Raw genomic sequence first — 20,516 nt, 5'->3', positions numbered from 1 at the left:
CTTAATGGGTCTCGGGCCAAGGATAAATAGCTCTGTGGTAGAGTGTTTGCCTAGCATACACTAGGCCTATGTTCAATCCCAAGTGGGAACCGTATGGGTGTCATTAGGCTCAGGTAGGTGTTGACAGGGCTTCCATTCTTTCCGAAGGCCCTGAGGAAAAGCCGTGGCCTTACCTTTTCTAGTTTTCAGAGACAACCTGTGGTCTCAGCTTCTGCTCATCTCCTTCCTTTAGCAACCTGGAGCCAGGACATGCTCACATGTCTCTGATTTTCTTTGGGGTTACCCTAAACCCATTTAGATAATTCATGATGCTTTCCCTAGATTAAGGTCAATCTTACTTCCATTTGCATGTTAGCCCTTTGCCATGTAACCCAACACATTCACACATTCTAGAGATGTGATGTGTCCTTCTTTTTTTCTTTTTTTCTTTTTTTTTTTTTTTTTTTTGGTTGGCGGGGACATCCTCTCCCTACCTTACTTATTATCTGGATAATCATTTGACCTAATAATTAAAATGAGAAAGGTAATGGAGTAGCCACAATAGTGGCCTAGAATACATTGTTCTGATTGGTGTTTTATTGGTGTAAATTCTAGTTTTGCTGACCTGACAGATATTACAGAAATTCTGTTTCACAAAATAATTTTGAAACACTCTTCCCTTGCAGGCTGTATTTGCCGCAGCTTTACAGCATCTTCTGCTTTGCTGAGTAAGTTGACTTTCTTGTTTACATAATGCTGATTTTTATACTTTTCATTTTTTGAAATTAGAATAGAATTGCACCATAATCCCCCATTCACTTTCCTCCCTCCAACTTCTCCCACACACCTTTCTTGCTTTCAAATTCATGGCCATTTTTCTTAATTGCTGTATATATGCATATGTGTATATGCACATATATAAATACCTATATAGATATATATATCACTAGATATGTATATGTGTGTATCCCTAAATATATGTGTGTATCCTAATATGTATGTATGTGTATATGTTCCTAAATATATGTGTATTTCTTGATATATATATATATATGTGCATATATGTAAAACAACAAAGAAAAAGAGGCCATGAATTTGAGAGAGCAAGGGGAGTATATGGAAGAGTTGGAGGGAGGAAAGTGAATGGGGATGTGTGTGTCCTAAATACAACCTGCTCTGTCCATATAATGGTACTTGTATGTATATATCTTAACATCACTTTGTAGACGTACTTTGCGATAAGCATGTTTAGAAACTAATTTGTCTTCTCTCTTTTAGCCAGAAACCATATTAATTATGGAGTCAAAGGGGATGTGGCGGTTATTCGGATTAACTCACCCAATTCTAAGGTACCCAAACTTTTTTTAGTTAATTTCTACCAACTACATTTATGAATCCTATCCTAAATAGAAATGAAATCTGCCTGTTTGGAAGTGGGCCTGTCACATGATTTTAAGGTTTTGTTAGTTATAGGCAGATGTTCCTGTATGAGAATTCCTTCTTGAGGCCAGGGGTGGTGGTGCACACCTTTAATCCCAGCAGTGGGAAACAAAGGCAGGCAGATCTCTCTGAAGCCTCAGCCAGCTGATCTACATAGTGAGTTTCAGGTCAGGTAGAACACAGTGAGGTTCTGACTCAAAAAAAAAGAAAAAGAAGAAAATGTCCTTCTTGGTGGTGTTCACCTTTAACACCAACACTGTAGAAGAAGAGGCAGGTGGGTCTCTGTGATTTCTAGACCAGCCAGGCCTACTTAGTGAGACCCCATTTCAAAGACAGACAACACACAAAGAACTCCTTCTTATTGACTCTACGTGTCAGATTAATATCAAAGATTAATAAAACTAGCCTGTTATTGTATAGGATAAGTATGATAGAATATGCTTGTTGATAAGACTTAATCCACCTATTTTAAACATGAGGTGATTAAATCTACCTTCAGTACCTTCCTGTTGTAGTATTACTCATAGTAGGTTGGCGGGGATACATGTAGACATTTGGCTCTTGAGCTTCCTATAGGTTCTGAATGACTCATGCAGGCCACATGCTAGAAACAGGTTATGTGAAAATGGAACCTGGAGCTGAGTGGTGGTGGCACACACCTTTAATCCCAGAACTTGGGAGGCAGAAGCAGGTCGATCTTTGTGAGTTCGAGGCCAGTCTTGGTCTACAAGAGCTAGTTCCAGAGCAGGCTCTAAAGCTACAGAGAAACCCTGTCTCGGGGGAAAAAAATAAAGGAAAATGGAACCTGGATCTTGGCAAATTCAACAGTGTAGACAACAGAACCCTAGATTTTCCAAGAATATTCTATTGCAGGGGTTCATTCTTTCCCCCATCTCAAATTGGTATAAAGGTCTCTTACTATTTTTTTTTTTAAATAAAATCTTGCAGCCAGAGCTCTATATGACATAGATGAGATTGAGCCAAGCATGGGGACTGACTCACAGCACCTGAGAGGCACAAATAGGAAGAATTCTAGGTCATCCTCAGCTACAGAGTACAAGGCTAGCCTGGGCTATATAGAACCGTGTAAGAAACAGAAGGACCTATATGAAGCAGTTGGCAACTCTCACCCATTAGCAGTTATAGGAGCCAGGCTTTCACTTGTGCTGGTCTAATATGGAATAACTTAGGATTCAAACTTAAGATTTTTCCCCTTAATTTTCTGAAGTTGAATATATTTATAAAATGAAGACCATACTGTGTCTAATTTTGCTTCTTTTTTTATGTTGTATAGATTCCCTTCTCCCCCTGGGCCAATAAATATTTGTAGATTTATTTAATTGTACCTGCATCTGATCCAGACTGCTAGGAGTATGACCTCATGATCACTTTTTTAGTTTAGTTTTTTTCAGACAAGGTCTCACTGGATAGGCTGGATAGCCTGGAACCTTCTGTGTCCTAGGTCATCCTCAGACTTGTGGCAGAATTTAGAAGGAAGCACCCCTATGCCCAGCCAGCAGAGTCCCCTTTTTTCTGTATTGTGTGTACATGACGTCCTTGAGGGTGAGAGTGAAATTGAGTCTCTCCTCCACCTTTACCTGGGATATAAGGATCAAACTCAGATGGTTGGGCTTGCATGGCAAGCACATTTACCCACTGGGCATCTCTCCAGCTCTTGAGACCTGTTTTTAAAGGGAAGGGTACTAGTTGGGTTTCAGAGGGGTTTTGGTCTGTCTGTGTTTTGGTTTTGGTTTCTTCATTTTCTTCTTACAATATGTCTGCTGCATGAACATATTTGACAGTGGTAGTATGTCTGTTTTACTTCTAGTTTAAACCCTTAGATGTAGCTGTTTCTCTTGTAGGTAAATACATTGAATAAAGAAGTACAAGCAGAGTTTGCAGAAGTTATGAATGAAATCTGGGCCAATGACCAAATCAGAAGTGCTGTCCTTATTTCATCAAAGCCCGGCTGCTTTGTCGCAGGTGCTGATATCAAGTAAGTTTATCTTGATTAATTACATATTTCTATCTTTAAAAGAAGATAGAAGTAAATTCTCCAAAAGTTTGTTTTTTGAAGTTATTTTCCTGAGTTTAATAAAGCTGATGAAATAAAGGAACTTGTTGCTTAAATCATAGATGACTAAATACAGCCTTTCTTTCTTGCTAGCCAAGAACAAATGCCCAGTTTTCTTCCATCATACCAGAAAACATTTAAAAATTTGGTGGAAATCCCAATTCGTATAACCACTTTGGAGCACAGTTTGTCAGTACTTAGTAAAATGAAAAATACAAGGGCTAGACTGGTGGGTAAAATACCTGCCGCTAGGCCAATAACCTGAGTTTGATTCACCCACATAAAAGCTGGGCATGGTGAGTTTGATGGATCGCCTTGTCTCAAAAAATAAGAAGTGAAAAAGCCACCTGAAGTTGGCCTCCACATGTGCCTGTACAGTTGAGCAAACATGCAGATACACACACACAAGGAGTGGGAGGCAACAAGTATGTTCCAGCCGCATACTCTCATCTAGGTGTATATACTAAAGAAATCTTAGTCTCTATTCATAAGAATCTGTGTGGAAGAATAGTCATTCCTGTGTGTAGGTAGACATAATGAAGCCTTTGAAACCAGCTACATGTCACTAGGGAAACAGATAGTAAAGACTACAAAACAGCTGAAAGAGATTAACTAGATCCAGAACATCACCCTAGAATTGTCTGATCTGTTAGCCAAAATATTTACCAGGTGATATTAGAGCTTTGTGATCAGTGGTTTGTTAAGGAAGCAAAATAAATTGTGTAACATGTTCCATTTTATGAACTCATTGCCAAATATTGATGTATGCTGAGATAAGCATGTAGTGGGTGAAGTGTTATACAAAGTAGGATCCAGTTTCATCTCTCCTTTTGTGTTCTTTTATGTGGCTGCTACAGCATGCTAGCCTCTTGTACAACTCCGCAAGAAGCAACACGAATATCACAGGAAGGACAGAGAATGTTTGAGAAACTTGAAAAGTCCTCAAAGCCCGTTGTAGCCGCCATCAGTGGATCCTGCTTGGGAGGAGGACTTGAGGTATGGATGAATCCCAGAGCTGTATAGATGCTGTCCCACTCACTGGTAGGATGTGCTGCTGTGACCCTTGGGCTATTGTTTCTCCTGCAGGAAAGTCTTCCGAGTAGGATTGGCTTGATTTTAGCTATCAAACATCTGCATGGGGTTAACTCTTAATTTATGACAAGCAGCAAGTGACACAGAGCACGTGAGCCAAGGAACGCTGTTTCCATTGACAGCTGTGATTTAAACTGCACCATGAAGTCTTTCTCATGGCTGCATACCTGCCTCAGACTCAGGGCAAAGATCAGAAGTGGGATCTGTGTTCGTGTTCTTAAGTCTGGTTGACCTTCAAAGCATAATAATATATTTAAGTCTCGTGAGAGAGAGTTTCTTGTGAATAGTAAAGATGATAAGATTAAAGAGAAGAGATTCTTTTTTGTTTTGTTTTTTTGAGACAGGATCTCACTGTGTAGGCCTGCCTCTGCCTCCAGAGTGCTGGGATCAAAGGTTACCTTCAGGAGAGTTTTAAGGAGAAGAGCGACCTGAAAGGGTTGATAAATCATGACAATGGTAGAAGAGGTAAATGGTAGAGTGCCGGATGTCAGCCTAACAAATCATGGTTTATTTTGTGGGACATTCCTGCTTTATAAATAACATTTAGACCTGCCAACCTAGGTGCTAAATCGTTACAGTTATATTTTCTAACTTCTAATTTTTCTTTCATTTCTCTGAAGCTCGCCTTAGCATGCCAATACAGAGTAGCAACAAAGGACAAAAAAACAGTATTGGGTGTCCCTGAAGTGTTACTGGGACTCTTACCAGGAGCTGGAGGTACCCAGAGACTGCCCAAAATGGTGAGTTTAAGAACACCCAACGCCGTGAACTTGAGCTATACATAAATACCCTTTGGATCTACTCCATCTTCTACAAAGTACTCACTGTAAATTCAGAAGCCAAGTAAGTTAGGAGTATAGAGGATTGTTGAGAGATTTTTTTTCTTCATTCCTGATAGTTTTTCAGTTCTACAGAATTGTTAGTAAAGGATAAAAGTGATAAGCCTTGCTTTTCCAAAACATTAATTTGTTCCTCCTCTCACGGTATGGCCTTAATAGTTTTTCAAAGCCATGGGTTGTAGGTCATAATAAGTATGAGACAGCTTTCTCATGATTCTCTGATTTAGACCATGTCCTTGCTATAGTCAGAGGACCAAAAAAGATCAGTAAGCTTCTGAATTTCTAGGAAAGGAGAAGGAGAGTCATCCCTGGAGGCTGCGGAGGGATTTCCTATCAAAGCAGAGGGCAGAGCCTCGCAGCGCCCAGCACTGTAGACTTCTCAGTGAGAAGGGCACAGTGGAGCAGCTGAGCCTAGAAGCCCACACAGTGCAAATGGGGAAAGGAAGGTTTTGTTTCATTTGGTTGGTTTTGATTTTGATCAAAAGCTTCATCCTGTAGCCTAGACTGGCCTCAAACTCTTATCTTTCCCCTGCCTCACCCTCCTGAGTCTGAAATAACACATACCAATCTAGTTATCAAAATAAATAATACACATTTCTTTGTAAGAATTGTCTAGAAGATGTCTTGACACAAAAAGTTTTGTTGAATTTCATTTACTTACATTACTAGGAGTTCTTTCATTTTTGTTTTTATGCTTTTTTTTGTTATTGTTTTTGGTTGCTTGCTTGTTTGTTTTTTTAAGCCAGGGTCTCTTTATGTAGTCCTGACTTCACTGTGTAGACCAGGCTGGCCTAGATCTCAGAGATTCTTTTGCTTCTGCCTCCTGAGTACTAGGATTATAGGTGTAAGCCTCCATACCTAGCTGGTTTGGTTTTGTTTGTTGTTGTTGTTTTGTTCTGAATCAGAGTCTTCTCTACAACTCAGACACACCTTGAGTCTACCATTCTCCTGCCTCAGCTTTCCACGATATGGAACAAACCATACACTTGGCTAGAGATCAGTTTTCTACAATACTGTATCAGTTGAGCTGCATTGTTAATTCTCAGCATTATTTTTCTGAAAATTGAACCCATGGTCTTATGCATGCCGAGCAAAGACTACCACTGAGCTACAACCTCAGCCCTAGTTTTAAATACTGTATAAATGATGGAAAACAAATTGAGAATGACAGTCTACAATTTTAGTTCATATAAAATGAATTCTCCACCTCTCCAGTTCCTTATGCTATTGAATTTAAAATATATTATAAAAGCATTTTTTTCTTCAACTGGACATAATCTCAAAGCTTAAAAGTGTGTAAGTATATAAAATTTAATTTGCTGATAAAAGAACATAAAGCTGTGGTCTACAGAGTTAGTTCTAGGACATCCAGGGCTACACAAAGAAACCCTGTCTTCAAAACAAAACTGGTTTGACTTTTCTCCTTATTTTAAAAAAAAGATTATGTTTATTATTATATTGCATGTTCATGCACACGTGTGCAAGGGTGCACACATGGAGGTCAGAGGACATCTTTCAGGAATCAGTTCTCTCTTGCCAAGAGAGTTCCAGGAATTAAACTCAGGGTGTCAGCCTTGACAGCAAGCATCTTTACCCACTGAGCCCCTCCCAGCCCCACGTTTCTTCAAAAGTTTGCTCACTTATGATTTGTAAACTAACTTCCACCCTCATTTTCCCCCTGTGCCCTGGCTCTCACTTGCATGTTAGGTGGGTGTTCCTGCTGCGTTTGACATGATGCTGACTGGTAGAAACATTCGTGCAGACAGAGCAAAGAAAATGGGATTGGTTGACCAGTTGGTGGAACCCCTGGGTAAGTGTTAGAATGACTCAGAATTGGGTCTTATAGAGTTGTTTATTTCCTGAAGGATTTGATCACTTGAATATTAGTTAGGATGAAACTCAAAACTCTTAAGAAGTAACGGTATTTTAGGAGTGACATTTTCTGAGAGCTAATACTAAATCATTTTTTCTTTTGGTTTTTCGAGACAGGGTTTCTCTGTAGCTTTGGAGTGTGTCCTGGAACTAGCTCTTGTAGCCCAGGCTGGCCTCAGACTTACAGAGATCCGCCTACCTCTGCCTCCCAAGTGCTGGGATTAAAGGCATATGCCACCACTGCCCGGCTAATACTAAATCATTTTAACCACCACCCTGGTTTCTATTTATTTTTTGATTATATGGATATCAGGAATATAGGAATCAGTTCAATCATTAGTGTTTAATTATAAATTAGCTGTTATTACTGTCCATGTGTAAGCCTCCCTTAGTCCCTGGTGGGAGGATCTTTGTTTTACTTATTGTTTTTATTTTTGTTTGGAGCATGTGGGATCAAACCAGGGTCTTCTGCACGCTGGGCCAGTACTCTATCACTGAGCTACATCCCCACCCTGTGTTTTAATAATAATAAGCACAGGAAAGAGCCAATCTCAGAATGTTAATATATGGTATCTACTTATGTGCTACTTTCATGCAATTTCTGCTAGCAGTAGAAACCTCTAAAATGTACATTCATCTCCTGGTATGTCTTAAATATCATTATTAAGCTATTACTTAAGGCTCAGTGTGGTGGTTTATGCTTGTAATCCAGCATTTAAAGATTGAAACAAATGAATCATGAGTTTCAGCCACCTTAGGCCACATAGTGTAGAAAGTTCTAAGCCAGAGCTGCATAGTGAGACCATACCTCAAGAAAATAAACAGGAGCTATTGAGATGCCCAGGGACCTGAGTTTAATTTCTAAGATCCACATGGCTAGAATAATTTTCTTAACAGACGGTGCAGAACTTTGGGTACTGGTAGCAAAAGAAAAAAGGCACTGCATGTAAATTCTAACTTAAAGTGAACCGTAGACCAATGTCCAAGAGACAAAACCAGAACACTTTCAGAAGAGAGCAAAGGAGGAAATCTTTGTGCTTTTTAAATCAGAAAGGTGTTAGATACCAAGCCAGTAGCATGATCCACAAAAATCTCCAAAATACCAAAATAATAAAAATCTCTAGGGGCAGAGAGAGATGGCCTAGCTGGTAAAGACATTTGCCACACAAATCTGGTGACCTGAATTTGACCTTGGAAACAATATAAAGTTTTGAAGGAAAGAACGAACTCCACAAAATTATCCTTTGACCACCACATGGGAGCCATGGCATGTGAGCACATGATACATGTATACAAACACACACACACACACAGACAAACTAATGGTGATATTGAGCTAGCCTTTGCCCCTGAAGTAAACTCCACTTAAAGATAACACATTATCCTTTTTACAAATTGCTGGTTTGATCACCTAAAAAAATTTGTTTAAAGATTTATTTATTTATTTATTGTGTATACAACATCCTGCCTCCATGTATGCCCACAGGCCAGAAGAGGGCACCAAATCTCATTACAGATGGTTATGAGCCACCATGTGGTTGCTGGGAATTAAACTCAGGACCTCTGGAAGAGCAGTCAGTGCTCTTAACCTCTGAGCCATCTCTTCAGTCCTAATCACCTAAAATTTTATAAGTGATTTTTTTGCCTGGCAAAGAAAGTTAATGGTGTCGTGACTAATTATGTTTCCTTACAGTATTTGCATGATGTTAGTATCGGGGTAATGCTGGCCTCATAAAATTAGTTGTGGAATATCTCTTTCTCTTGTTTTCTGGAAATTTTTGTATAGAATTGATATTTCTTCTTACTTAAATACCTAACGTACTTAACCATAAAGCCATATATGGGGTTGGTGGATTGTTATTTTTTCTTTTGTTTTGGTTTTTGTTCTGACTAAGATAGTTTTAGGGTTTGTTTCGGGTTTCTTTGTTGTTTGTTTAATTTTTTATTATTTTAGACTTACTTATTTTCTTATGAATGTTTTGCTTGCGTGTATTTCTGTGCACATGTGTGACTGGTACCCGCAGGGGTCAGAAGAGAGCACTGGACTATAATTGTAAACCACTGTGTGGGTGCTCGGACTCAAACCCCGTTCCTCTGCAAGAACAGCGAGTGCTCTCAAAACCGCTGAGCCAGCACTCTAGCCCCTTGTTTTTGTTTTTTGAGGTTTTGTGTATGTGTGTGTGTCTGCCTGTCTGTCTGTCTATGTATGAGTATCCTATCGTGTGTGTTCAGGTACCTCTGGGGGCCAGAAGAGGGCATTGGCTCCCATGAAGCCAGAGTTACACGTGGTTTTGAGGGGTCACCTGACTGCTGAGGAAGCCTTGAACAAGCAGACTTTGTGGAGCCTGGCAGAGGAAATGGCATGGAAGTAGGGGAAAGTCTTTAAGATTCTTTTTCTCTTAGTACAGCTAATGTCCTAAGGCCAAGAGACCTAGGATGGAAAGTATACGGGCTAGGAATGAACATATGAGTGAGACCATTGCCATCCCAGGAGACCTGTCCTTATCTGTACCTCCCTCGAGGACTGTGGTGCACTGGCCACACTCCAAGTGTGGCATAAGGAAGGCAGTGTTTCCCATGCCATCTTCCCAGTGTCACATTCTTACCCTCAGGGAGAACCTCAGCTGGTCATAGTTCTTCACCTAGTAGGATGGCCTTTGTTCCTAAAAGGTGTAGGCCACCAGCCGTCCTGTGCTGGTGTTCTTTTTGTGCTTCTGGAGTGGTCTTTCGTGGATGTGCTGCACAGTGCTGGCCAAAGCTGGCCCCCTGGGTAGACCTGTTGTTACTGCATGCTCAGCAGCATTCTGCGTACAGTCTAGTGACCGTGGCCACCCTGTCAGATTATGATGCTATTGACTTTTCTGGATTCTCTGAGTCTTGGCCATTTTGAAGTTAAAAATTTTGTTCTGGTTCCCCCTTCTCCACTTGGGTCTGTCTCTAGTCAGACAGGACAGCCGTCTTACTAGAGGAGTAGTTGTACATTTGTAGTAAACTTTTCCTCTTGAGATCTTGTTCCCAAGTACTTTGGGAGTGTAGATGCCTTTTTACACTCCAGCCGCTTCTTCCCGTGTAGTCGTGCAGACTTTCAATAGAGAATGTGGATGGGGTCTGTCTTCATAGCCCATAAATTCTGTTCTTTGGATTTCTCAGCTTTGCCACTTTTTTGTTTGTTTTGGGGTGCTAAGGGTGGAACGAAGCCTCACACATGCTAACCATATACCCCTGAGCTGCACACATAGTCCAATTCCTGCTTCCTACAGGTTCACAAGCTAGCAGGTGCTATAAGTGGGAAGTTAGTTGCTGTCTTAGTTAGGATCACAATTACTGTGATGAAATACACTGACCAAATCCAAGCTGGGGAGGAAAGGGTTTATTTCACCCACAGTTCTATAGTCATCATGGGAAACAGCGAGGACAGGAACTCACTCAGGGCAGGAACCTGGAGGCTGGAGCTGGTGCTGAGGCCATGGTGGAGTGCTGCTTCCTGGCTTGCTCATTCTCCTTTCTTAGAGATCCCAGAACCACCTGCCCAGAGACAGCACCACCCACAATGGACTGGGCCCTCCCTCATCGATCACTAATTAAGAAAATGCCCTACAGGCTTGCCTACAGCCCCATCTCATGGAGGCATTTTCTTGAGGTTCCCTCCTCCAGATGATTTTCCCTTGTGTTGAGTTGACATAAACACAGCTGCATATTGTTGCAGCCCCGTTCTGTGGACAAGTACTTTGTGGACCGGAGATCCCACCACCTTTCTGAACCAGCCATTTGAACCTCTCACTGCTGTCCCATCAGGGAAACTGGCCTTGTATTCCTCTTCCTTCTAATCTGTTCTGTGTGACCCCAGAGCTCTGATGTCTTATTTCCCCCTAGTAACAGCCTTTGGCTCGAGCCAAGTCGAGTAGCCCAGTTAGTCCATGCCCCAAGGGTAAGGACGCACCAGGGAGCAAGTGACCAATCATGGCCAAAGATAGGCTGTTCCTTTTCCACAACTTTAGTCCTCAGGTTTCTGCAGAACCTTATAAATAGTTTACAGTTTACTCGGGTCTTTTATTTTCTTCTAGTTCTGCACTAGGAATATAGGCCACACAAGACCTACCACATCCTGTTAAAGCATAAGACAGACTGACAGTGTTTGAGACCTTTCTTCTACTTAGAGCGCACTGGTGCACCTTGTTCACATTTGTGTCCAGAGTTCCCACAGAGCTTAGCACTCCATTGTGAAAGGAGGGCTGTGTGGGAGGTCTCCTCTGCTTCAGACTGGCCCAAGCTTGATTTACATTCCAGTCCTTGCAATCATTTTGTTGTTATTATTTTATTCTGTTTTTACAGGACCAGGAATAAAATCTTCAGAGGAAAGGACAATTGAATACCTAGAAGAGGTTGCAATTACTTTTGCCAAAGGCCTGGCTGATCGGAAGGTCTCTGCAAAGCAAAGCAAAGGCCTGATGGATAGTAAGTGTCTTTGTTAGCAGCACACAGCAGGGCTTCTTCCTTCCCCAGCTTTACTGGGTTCAGAATGAGCCCAGCTGGACTGTGAGAGACGCTGCCTAAAAAGAAAAGAGAGAGGGGTAAATGTATTATCTATGCTGTATGAAGTCAGCCTTAAAGAGCACCACTGTGCCTATGGTCAAATCCTCAACCTGATACTGACTGTTAAAGCCATTGTTTAAAGGCTTGTTATTTTGGAAGACTTTTAACATTAATACAAAAGTGGATTTTAATAGTATAATAAAGCTGCAGTCCCCAGAGCAGGCCTTAACCTTAACACGGAACAAGTAACTAAAGCCCGTTAAGACAGTGCATTGTAGAGGCTGACATTAAGATTGTGTTCCTTCATGTGGCTAGAATACTCCATTGCTGTGGAGTCTGCAGAGCAAATGGACAAGGGAGCCCTGGTTCATGTCGGTGAATAACTACGTTTTACCTTACAGAGCTGACGTCATATGCCATGACTATTCCGTTTGTCAGACAACAGATTTACAAAACAGTTGAAGAAAAGGTGAAAAAGCAGACCAAAGGCCTTTATCCTGCACCCCTGAAAATAATCGATGTGAGTCTGCCCTGCGTACCCACCTTCTCCATGTTTCTTCCTCTTTGGTGAAGCAGTACTCTGTTGTGATTCTAAACAATGTACATCAGTACTTTTTGTTTGTGTTTTACTTCTTGAGAAGGAATCTCACTGTGTAGCTCTGTGTAGACCAGACTGGCCTGAAACTCAGAGATCAACCTGCCTCTGTCTCCTAAGTGCTAGGATTTTCTTATTGCCCAGTCAGTACGAAATTCTTGTTTATTTATTTGTTTTGATTTGATTTGATTTTCGAGACAGAGTTTCTCCATGTAGGCCTGGCTGTCCTGGAACTTTCCTTGTACACCATGCTGGCCTCATACTCACAAAAGTTCTCCTGCTTCTGCCTCCCAAGTTCTGGGATTAAAGGTGTGCGCCACTATGCCCAGCTAATGCTAATTTTCTAAAAAGACATTCCACTTCTCTATTTATTACGAAGACCTAATGATATAGAGGCAGCATGAAAAGATGAAGGAAGATAATTAAACGGTCTTTAAATTTAAAATACTTGAAATTAATTTTAAAATCTTTAAAACTTAGAGCTTTCCAGACTGGAAAATTCAAGAATGTGTAATCAGAATTGGAAAATGCAGAGCTATATGGAGACCCTGTCTTAAAAACAAACAAACAAAAACAAAAAAAACAGTGTGGTACATAATCCTAGCATTCTGAGAGGCAGAGGCAGGCAGATCTCCAAATTCAAAACCAGCTTGGTCTACATGGAGAATTATAGGATAGAGAGACTGTCTCAAACAAACCAAACAACCAAAAAAACAAAAACCAACAAAAACTGGTGAATGCATCCATTAGAGAGTACATTTTGAGTAGAAGACAGGAGACTACTAAGACATGAAACATGGACTAGGGTTGGATCTCTGACAGACCCTTTGTCTGGCTTGTAGAAGCCTCTAGATTGAGTCCCCAGCACTGTAGGAAAATAAGATGAAACATGACACACACATCTGCTTTCATCTTAACAGTCTGGGCTGGGGCAATTAAATATGTGTGGTAAGGCCGATAGCCATACAAGATATGAAACAGCAGGCAGTACTGCACAGTCATGAGATGAGGAAGAGACTCTGGGGTCCGGCCTGAAAAGGGAGTGCAGCGTAGGGGAAGGGAGAGTCAGGCCAGGCAGGATGGGCAGCATGAGGCTGGTGAAGGAGCATTCAGTGAAACCCACTTTTAACAGTGAACAGTGGGGTGTCTCTAGCAGGGCAGACTGAGGTTAGATTTGAGAAGGTTATCAACAATGTAATTGGTCCTGTACATGGTCAAGGGTCAAAGAGGATTAGAGTGACAAAATGAGCTACTAGTCAGCTACTAGACAGGGTTTCTCTGTGTAGCCCTGGCTGACCTAGAAGTTGCTTTGTAGACCTCAAACTCACAGAGATCCACCTGTGCCTCCCTAGTGCTGGAATTCAAGGGGTGCACCACCACCGCCTGGTCCGAGGGGTCATTTCTTTGTTACATGGGACAGCGCTTACCCCAGATATAAAGTTGAGTTGTACAGAGTTCCAGGTTAACGTAACTAATAAGATCACGCACGCACACACACACGGAAAGCACAGAGAAGCAAACAGAGAGCACTGTCTTTAGAAAGAATCTAGAGAAATAGCTTGAGGTTCTCTTTCCTCCCCGGTTCAGCAGCAGCCTCAGACACAGGTGCTTCAGTCCAGAGCAGCTGGCATTCCGTTCCTTTCCTGCCCTCACAAAGCTGGATGAGTGGCCTACTCTTGGAAGCCTGATCACACTGCTATTTTATTCAGCATTATTTTACATTAGCCATTCTGTTCCAGCACTAAACAATCACATTTGTGGCTTTTAGGTTGTGAAGGCTGGACTCGAGCAAGGAGATGACGCTGGTTATCTTGCTGAATCACAGGTAAAATTATCTCCAATTTAACTGTAGAAAACTAAAGACCTATAGCTGTGTTTAAAGCTGAAAATGTATATACATAAACTATACTATATGTAAAAAACAGACTATATAAGAAAGCTCACACTTCTTTTCTTCCGGTGGTTATTCTTCTGAGAAATGGGATAGTTTCTACAGATGCTTGAAAGTGCTCCGTAATGAGGGTGTGATGAGAACAAGAGCAGCCAGTCGCTTCAGAACCTATCACCAGAATGACTCCAGTCTGCACTCCGGCTGATTTTGTTGTGACAGAATGCATACATTGAGGGCTGAGATGTAGGTCAGTGCAAAGCAATTATGTTTGGCAGGTGCAAGGCCCTAGGTCCAACCCAAGTACCACAGAGAAAAAGGAAAAAGCAAGCACTGATTTACATATACATATATATTGCTTACTGAGACTTAGAGATGCAACATTTTTGGTAAATTAGAGAAGAAAACTGTCTTGCGCTCAGAAACAAAGAAGCACATGTCGACCAGTATCGCCCCTTTCGCTTTTCTCGAAAGTTAATAATGGTACGCCAGATTTAAGGGAGTGATGGGTAATTTAAGTTTTATGCAATCATTGAAGAATTTGATAATAGGACAAAAAGTAATCAAAAGAGCTTAGAGAAAGCGCTAGAAAACCATATCTCATGGGTATTTTTCATGCATTCCTCATATTTTAAGCATCATAACCAGATCCACACACATATGTATGTACAGAGCAGTAGAAGCCTCTGTCTCAGAACTGAGTAGCTGTCCTCACTGCATGCAGTTGGTCCTCCCACATCTACACTCTTGCATCCAACCACTGAACAGAAATGTTCAGGAAGGAGGATTGTTGGGATCAAGAGGGGATCACAAGAGAATGGGAGGGGAAAGGGGGCAATGGGTAGATATGATCAATGTATTATATACATATAAAAATTTTAGCAACTAAGTATATATAATATCTTGTATTAGGTGTTTTAGGTAATCTAGAGTCAACTTGAAATACAGAGGATGTGCATATACTGTATTTTATGTAAAGAACTTGAGGATTTATTTGTGGATTATGACTCTCCTGAGGTCCTGAAACCAGTGTTTACATAGATTCCAAGGAGCGGCTGTACATGACGTGTGTGTGTGTGTGTGTGTGTGTGTGTGTGTGTGTGTATATAAACACTTTTTATATAAAACCACTTATCAAGCCTATTGAATTCATGACATGATGGATGTTACCCATAATTTGAAATCTACTGGTTTACCAAATAGAACATGCTTTCTCAGGATTAAGTATAGAATTTATTCTGTGAACTAAGAGACCAAGGATGCAAACCCAAACTACTATACCCAGCCAAGCTATCGTTCACTATCAATGGAGAAAACAAGACATTCTAGGAAGAACAAATCTAAACAATACGTAGCCACAAATCCAGCCCTACAGAAAGTAATAGAAGGAAAATCACAACCTAAGGAATCCAACATTGCCAACACTGCCTACAATAACTCAGGCATCTAGCAACCCTTCACTAGCACAACTCAAAGAAGGGAGACACACAAACTCTACTACCAAAAACAATAAGAATAACCGGAGTAAACAACCACTGGTCATTAATATCACTTAATATTAATGGGCTCAATTCACCTATAAAAGGGCACAGGCTAAGAGATTGGATACGAAAACAGGATCCAACATTCTGCTGTTTGCAAGAAACACATCTCAACCACAAAGACAGGCATCTACTCAGAGTAAAGGGTTGGGAAAAGGTTTTTCAAGCAAATGGTCCTAAGCAAAAAGCAGGTGTGGCCATACTAATTTCTAACAAAATTGACTTCAAACTAAAATCAATCAGAAGAGATCGAGATGGACACTTTATACTCATAACAGGAACAATTCATCAGGATGAAGTCTCAATCCTGAATATTTAGGCCCCTAATATAAAAGCACCCACTTATGTAAAAGAAATATTACTAGAACTCAAGGCAGACATCAAACCACACACACTAGTAGTAGGAGACTTCAACACACCTCTCTCACCAATGGACAGGTCAATCAGACAGAAACCTAATAGAGAATTAAGAGAATTGTTCGAGGTAATGAAGCAAATGGACTTAACAGACATCTATAGAACACTCCACCCAAAGAGGAAAGAATATACCTTCTTCTCTGCAGCTCATGGAACCTTCTCAAAAATTGACCACATACTCGGAAACAAAGGAAACCTCCACAGATACAAAAAAAAATATCAGTGTCCACTGTGTCTTACCAGATCACCACGGATTAAAGTTAGAAGGCAACAACAATGCTACCCCCAGAAAGCCGACAAACTCATGGAAACTGAACAGTCAACTACTGAACCACACCTGGGTCAAGGAAGAAATTAAGAAAGAAATTAAAGTCTTCCTTGAATTTAATGAAAATAAAGAGACAACATACTCAAACCTATGGGACATGATGAAAGCAGTGCTAAGAGGAAAGTTCATAGCACTAAGTGCCCACTTAAAGAAAACGGAGAAAGCATACATTGGGGACTTAACAGCACACCTGAAAGCTCTAGAAAAAAAAGAAACAGACGTGCCCAGGAGGAGTAGAAGACTGGAAATAATCAAACTGAGGGCTGAAATCAACAAAATAGAAACACAGAAAACAGTCCAAAGAATCAATGAAACAAAAAGTTGGTTCTTGGAGAAAATCAACAAGATCAACAAACTCCTATACAAACTAATTAAACGACAGAGAGAGAACACGCAAATAAATAAGATCAGAAATGAAAAGGGGGACATAACCACAGACACAGAGGAAATTCAGAGAATCATTAGATCTTACTACAAGAGCCTGTATGCCACAAAACTGGAAAATGCAAAAGAAATGGACATTTTTTTGGATAAGTACCATATACCAAAGCTAAACCAAGACCAGGTGAACAATCTAAATAGACCTGTTAGTCACGAAGAATTAGAAACTGTTATCAAAAATCTCCCTTCCAAAAAAAGCCCAGGACCAGATGGTTTCAATGCAGAATTCTACCAGAACTTCCAAGAAGAGCTAATACCTATACTCCTTAATGTATTTCACAATATAGAAACAGAAGAGTCATTGCCAAATACCTTTTATGAAGCTACAGTTACCCTGATACCAAAACCACACAAAAACCCAACCAAGAAAAGGAATTACAGGCCAATCTCACTTATGAACATTGACGCAAAAATTCTCAATAAAATACTGGCAAACCGAATCCAAGAACACATTAGAAAAATTATCCATCATGATCAAGTAGGCTTCATCCCAGAGATGATGGGCTGGTTCAACATACGCAAATCTATCAATGTAATCCACCATATAAATAAACTGAAAGAAAAAAACCATATGATCATTTCATTAGATGCTGAAAAAGCATTCGACAAAATTCAACACCCCTTTATGATAAAGGTCTTGGAAAGATTAGGGATACAAGGGTCATACCTAAATATAATAAAAGCTATTTACAGCAAGCCGACAGCTAACATTAAATTAAACGGAGAAAAACTCAAAGCCATCCCCCTAAAATCAGGAACACGACAAGGATGTCCACTCTCTCCATACCTCTTCAATATAGTGCTTGAAGTTCTAGCAATAGCAATAAGACAATATAAGGGGATCAAGGGGATTCGTATTGGAAAGGAAGAAGTTAAGCTTTCGTTATTTGCAGATGATATGATAATATACATAAGCGACCCCAAAAACTCTACCAAAGAACTCCTACAGCTGATAGACACCTTTGGTAATGTGGCAGGATACAAGATCAATTCCAAAAAATCAGTTGCCTTCCTATAAACTAAGGACAAGGAAGCAGAGAGGGAAATCAGAGAAGCATCACCTTTCATGATAGCCACAAATAGCATAAAATATCTTGGGGTAACTCTGACCAAGGAAGTGAAAGATCTATTTGACAAGAACTTTAAGTCTTTGAAGAAAGAAATTGAAGAGGACACCAGAAAATGGAAGGATCTCCCTTGCTCTTGGATTGGGAGGATCAACATAGTAAAAATGGCAATTCTACCAAAAGCAATCTATAGATTCAATGCAATCCCCATCAAAATTCTTCACAGATCTGGAAAAGACAATAATCAACTTTATATGGAAAAACAAAAAACCCAGGATAGCCAAAACAATCTTATACAATAAAAGATCGTCTGGAGGCATTACCATCCCTGACTTCAAACTCTATTACAGAGCTACAGTATTGAAAACAGCTTGGTATTGGCATAAAAACAGAGAAGTCAACCAATGGAATCGAATAGAAGACCCGGGCTTTAACCCACAAACCTATGAACACCTGATTTTCGATAAAGGAGCTAAAAGTATATTATGGAAAAAAGAGAGCATCTTCAACAAATTGTGCTGGCAAAACTGGAAGTCAACCTGTAGAAGAATGAAAATAGATCCATATCTATCACCATGCACAAAACCCAAGTCCAAATGGATTAAAGACCTCAATATCAGTCTGAACACACTGAACCTGATAGAAGAGAAAGTGGGAAGTACTCTACAACACATGGGCACAGGAGACCACTTCCTACATATAACCCCAGCAGCACAGACATTAAGGGCATCATTGAATAAATGGGACCTCCTGAGACTGAGAAGCTTCTGTAAAGCAAAGGACACTGTCACTAAGACAAAAAGGCAACCCACTGACTGAGAGAAGATCTTCACCAACCCTGCAACTGACAAAGGTCTGATCTCCAAAATATATAAAGAACTCAAGAAACTAGACCGTAAAAGGCTAATCAACCCAATTATAAAATGGGGCACTGAGCTGAACAGAGAATTCTCAACAGAAGAAGTTCAAATGGCCAAAAGACACTTAAGATCATGCTCAACTTCCTTAGCGATCAGGGAAATGCAAATCAAGACAACTTTAAGATACCATCTTACACCTGTCAGCATGGCTAAAATCAAAAACACCAATGATAGCCTTTGCTGGAGAGGTTGTGGAGAAAGGGGTACACTCATCCATTGCTGGTGGGAATGCAAACTTGTGCAACCACTTTGGAAAGCAGTGTGGCAGTTTCTCAGGAAATTCGGGATCAACCTACCCCTGGACTCAGCAATACCACTCTTGGGAATATACCCAAGAGAGGCCCTATCATACAACAAAAGTATATGCTCAACTATGTTCATAGCAGCATTGTTTGTAATAGCCAGAACCTGGAAACAACCTAGATGCCCTTCAACGGAAGAATGCATGAAGAAAGTATGGAATATATACATATTAGAGTATTACTCAGCAGTAAAAAACAAGGACTTCTTGAATTTTGCATGCAAATGGACGGAAATAGAAAACACTATCCTGAATGAGGTAAGCCAGACCCAAAAAGAGGAACACGGGATGTACTCACTCATATTTGGTTTCTAGCCATAAATAAAGGAAGGACATTGAGCCTATAATTCGTGATCCTAGAGAAGCTAAATAAGAAGGTGAACCCAAAGAAAAACATAGGCATCCTCCTGAATATTAACCTTCATCAGGCGATGAAAGGAGACAGAGACAGAGACCCCACATTGGAGCACCGGACTGAAATCTCAAGGTCCAAATCAAGAGCAGAAGGAGAGAGAGCATGAGCAAGGAACTCAGAACCGCGAGCAGTGCACCCACACAGTGAGACAATGGGGATGTTCTATTGGGAACTCACCAAGGCCAGCTGGCCTGGGTCTGAAAAAGCATGGGATAAAACCGGACTTGCTGAACATAGCGGACAATGAGGACTACTGAGAACTCAAGAACAATGGAAATGGGTTTGTTTGTTTTTTAATTTTCAAGACAGGGTTTCTCCATAGTTTTTGATTCCTGTCCTGGAACTAGCTCTTGTAGACCAGGCTGGCCTCGAACTCACAGAGATCCGCCTGCCTCTGCCTCCCGAGTGCTGGGATTAAGGGCGTGCGCCACCATCGCCCGGAGGCAATGGGTTTTTGATCCTACTGCACGTACTGGTTTTGTGGGAACCTAGGCAGTTTGGATGCTCACCTTACTAGACCTGGTTGGAGGTGGGTGGTCCTTGGACTTCCCACAGGGCAGGGAACCCTGATTGCTTTCGGGCTGACGGAGGGGGACTTGATTGGAGGAAGGGGAGGGAAATGGGAGGTGGTGGCGGGGAGGAGGCAGAAATCTTTAAGAAAGAAAGAAAGAAAGAAAGAAAGAAAGAAAGAAAATTTTAAAAAAAGAATTTATTCTGTGGGCCATTATTTCATGTTGTTATGTATGTAAGCAATATTATTAGAGAGTTTCTTTC

General features: G+C 40.8%; 1 protein-coding gene across 1 annotated transcript in view; it reads left to right on the top strand.

Moving 5' to 3' along the window:
• LOC121439589 (trifunctional enzyme subunit alpha, mitochondrial) overlaps window positions 1-20,516 on the top strand; it is a 40,143-nt gene that overhangs the window by 6,577 nt on the left and 13,050 nt on the right. Inside the window, exons 2-10 of the mRNA XM_041640113.1 lie at window positions 666-707; window positions 1,258-1,328; window positions 3,282-3,415; window positions 4,351-4,489; window positions 5,206-5,325; window positions 7,132-7,234; window positions 11,629-11,751; window positions 12,231-12,349; window positions 14,193-14,249. Coding sequence (XP_041496047.1) covers window positions 666-707; window positions 1,258-1,328; window positions 3,282-3,415; window positions 4,351-4,489; window positions 5,206-5,325; window positions 7,132-7,234; window positions 11,629-11,751; window positions 12,231-12,349; window positions 14,193-14,249 — 908 coding nt within the window. The remainder of the gene's footprint in view (window positions 1-665; window positions 708-1,257; window positions 1,329-3,281; window positions 3,416-4,350; window positions 4,490-5,205; window positions 5,326-7,131; window positions 7,235-11,628; window positions 11,752-12,230; window positions 12,350-14,192; window positions 14,250-20,516) is intronic.

This window comes from Microtus oregoni, unplaced genomic scaffold (genome assembly GCF_018167655.1).
Source record: "Microtus oregoni isolate MIOR12 unplaced genomic scaffold, Mior012 000062F_ref0000492, whole genome shotgun sequence".
Taxonomy (NCBI): domain Eukaryota; kingdom Metazoa; phylum Chordata; class Mammalia; order Rodentia; family Cricetidae; genus Microtus; species Microtus oregoni.
This window is presented reverse-complemented; position numbering and strand designations above follow the sequence as displayed.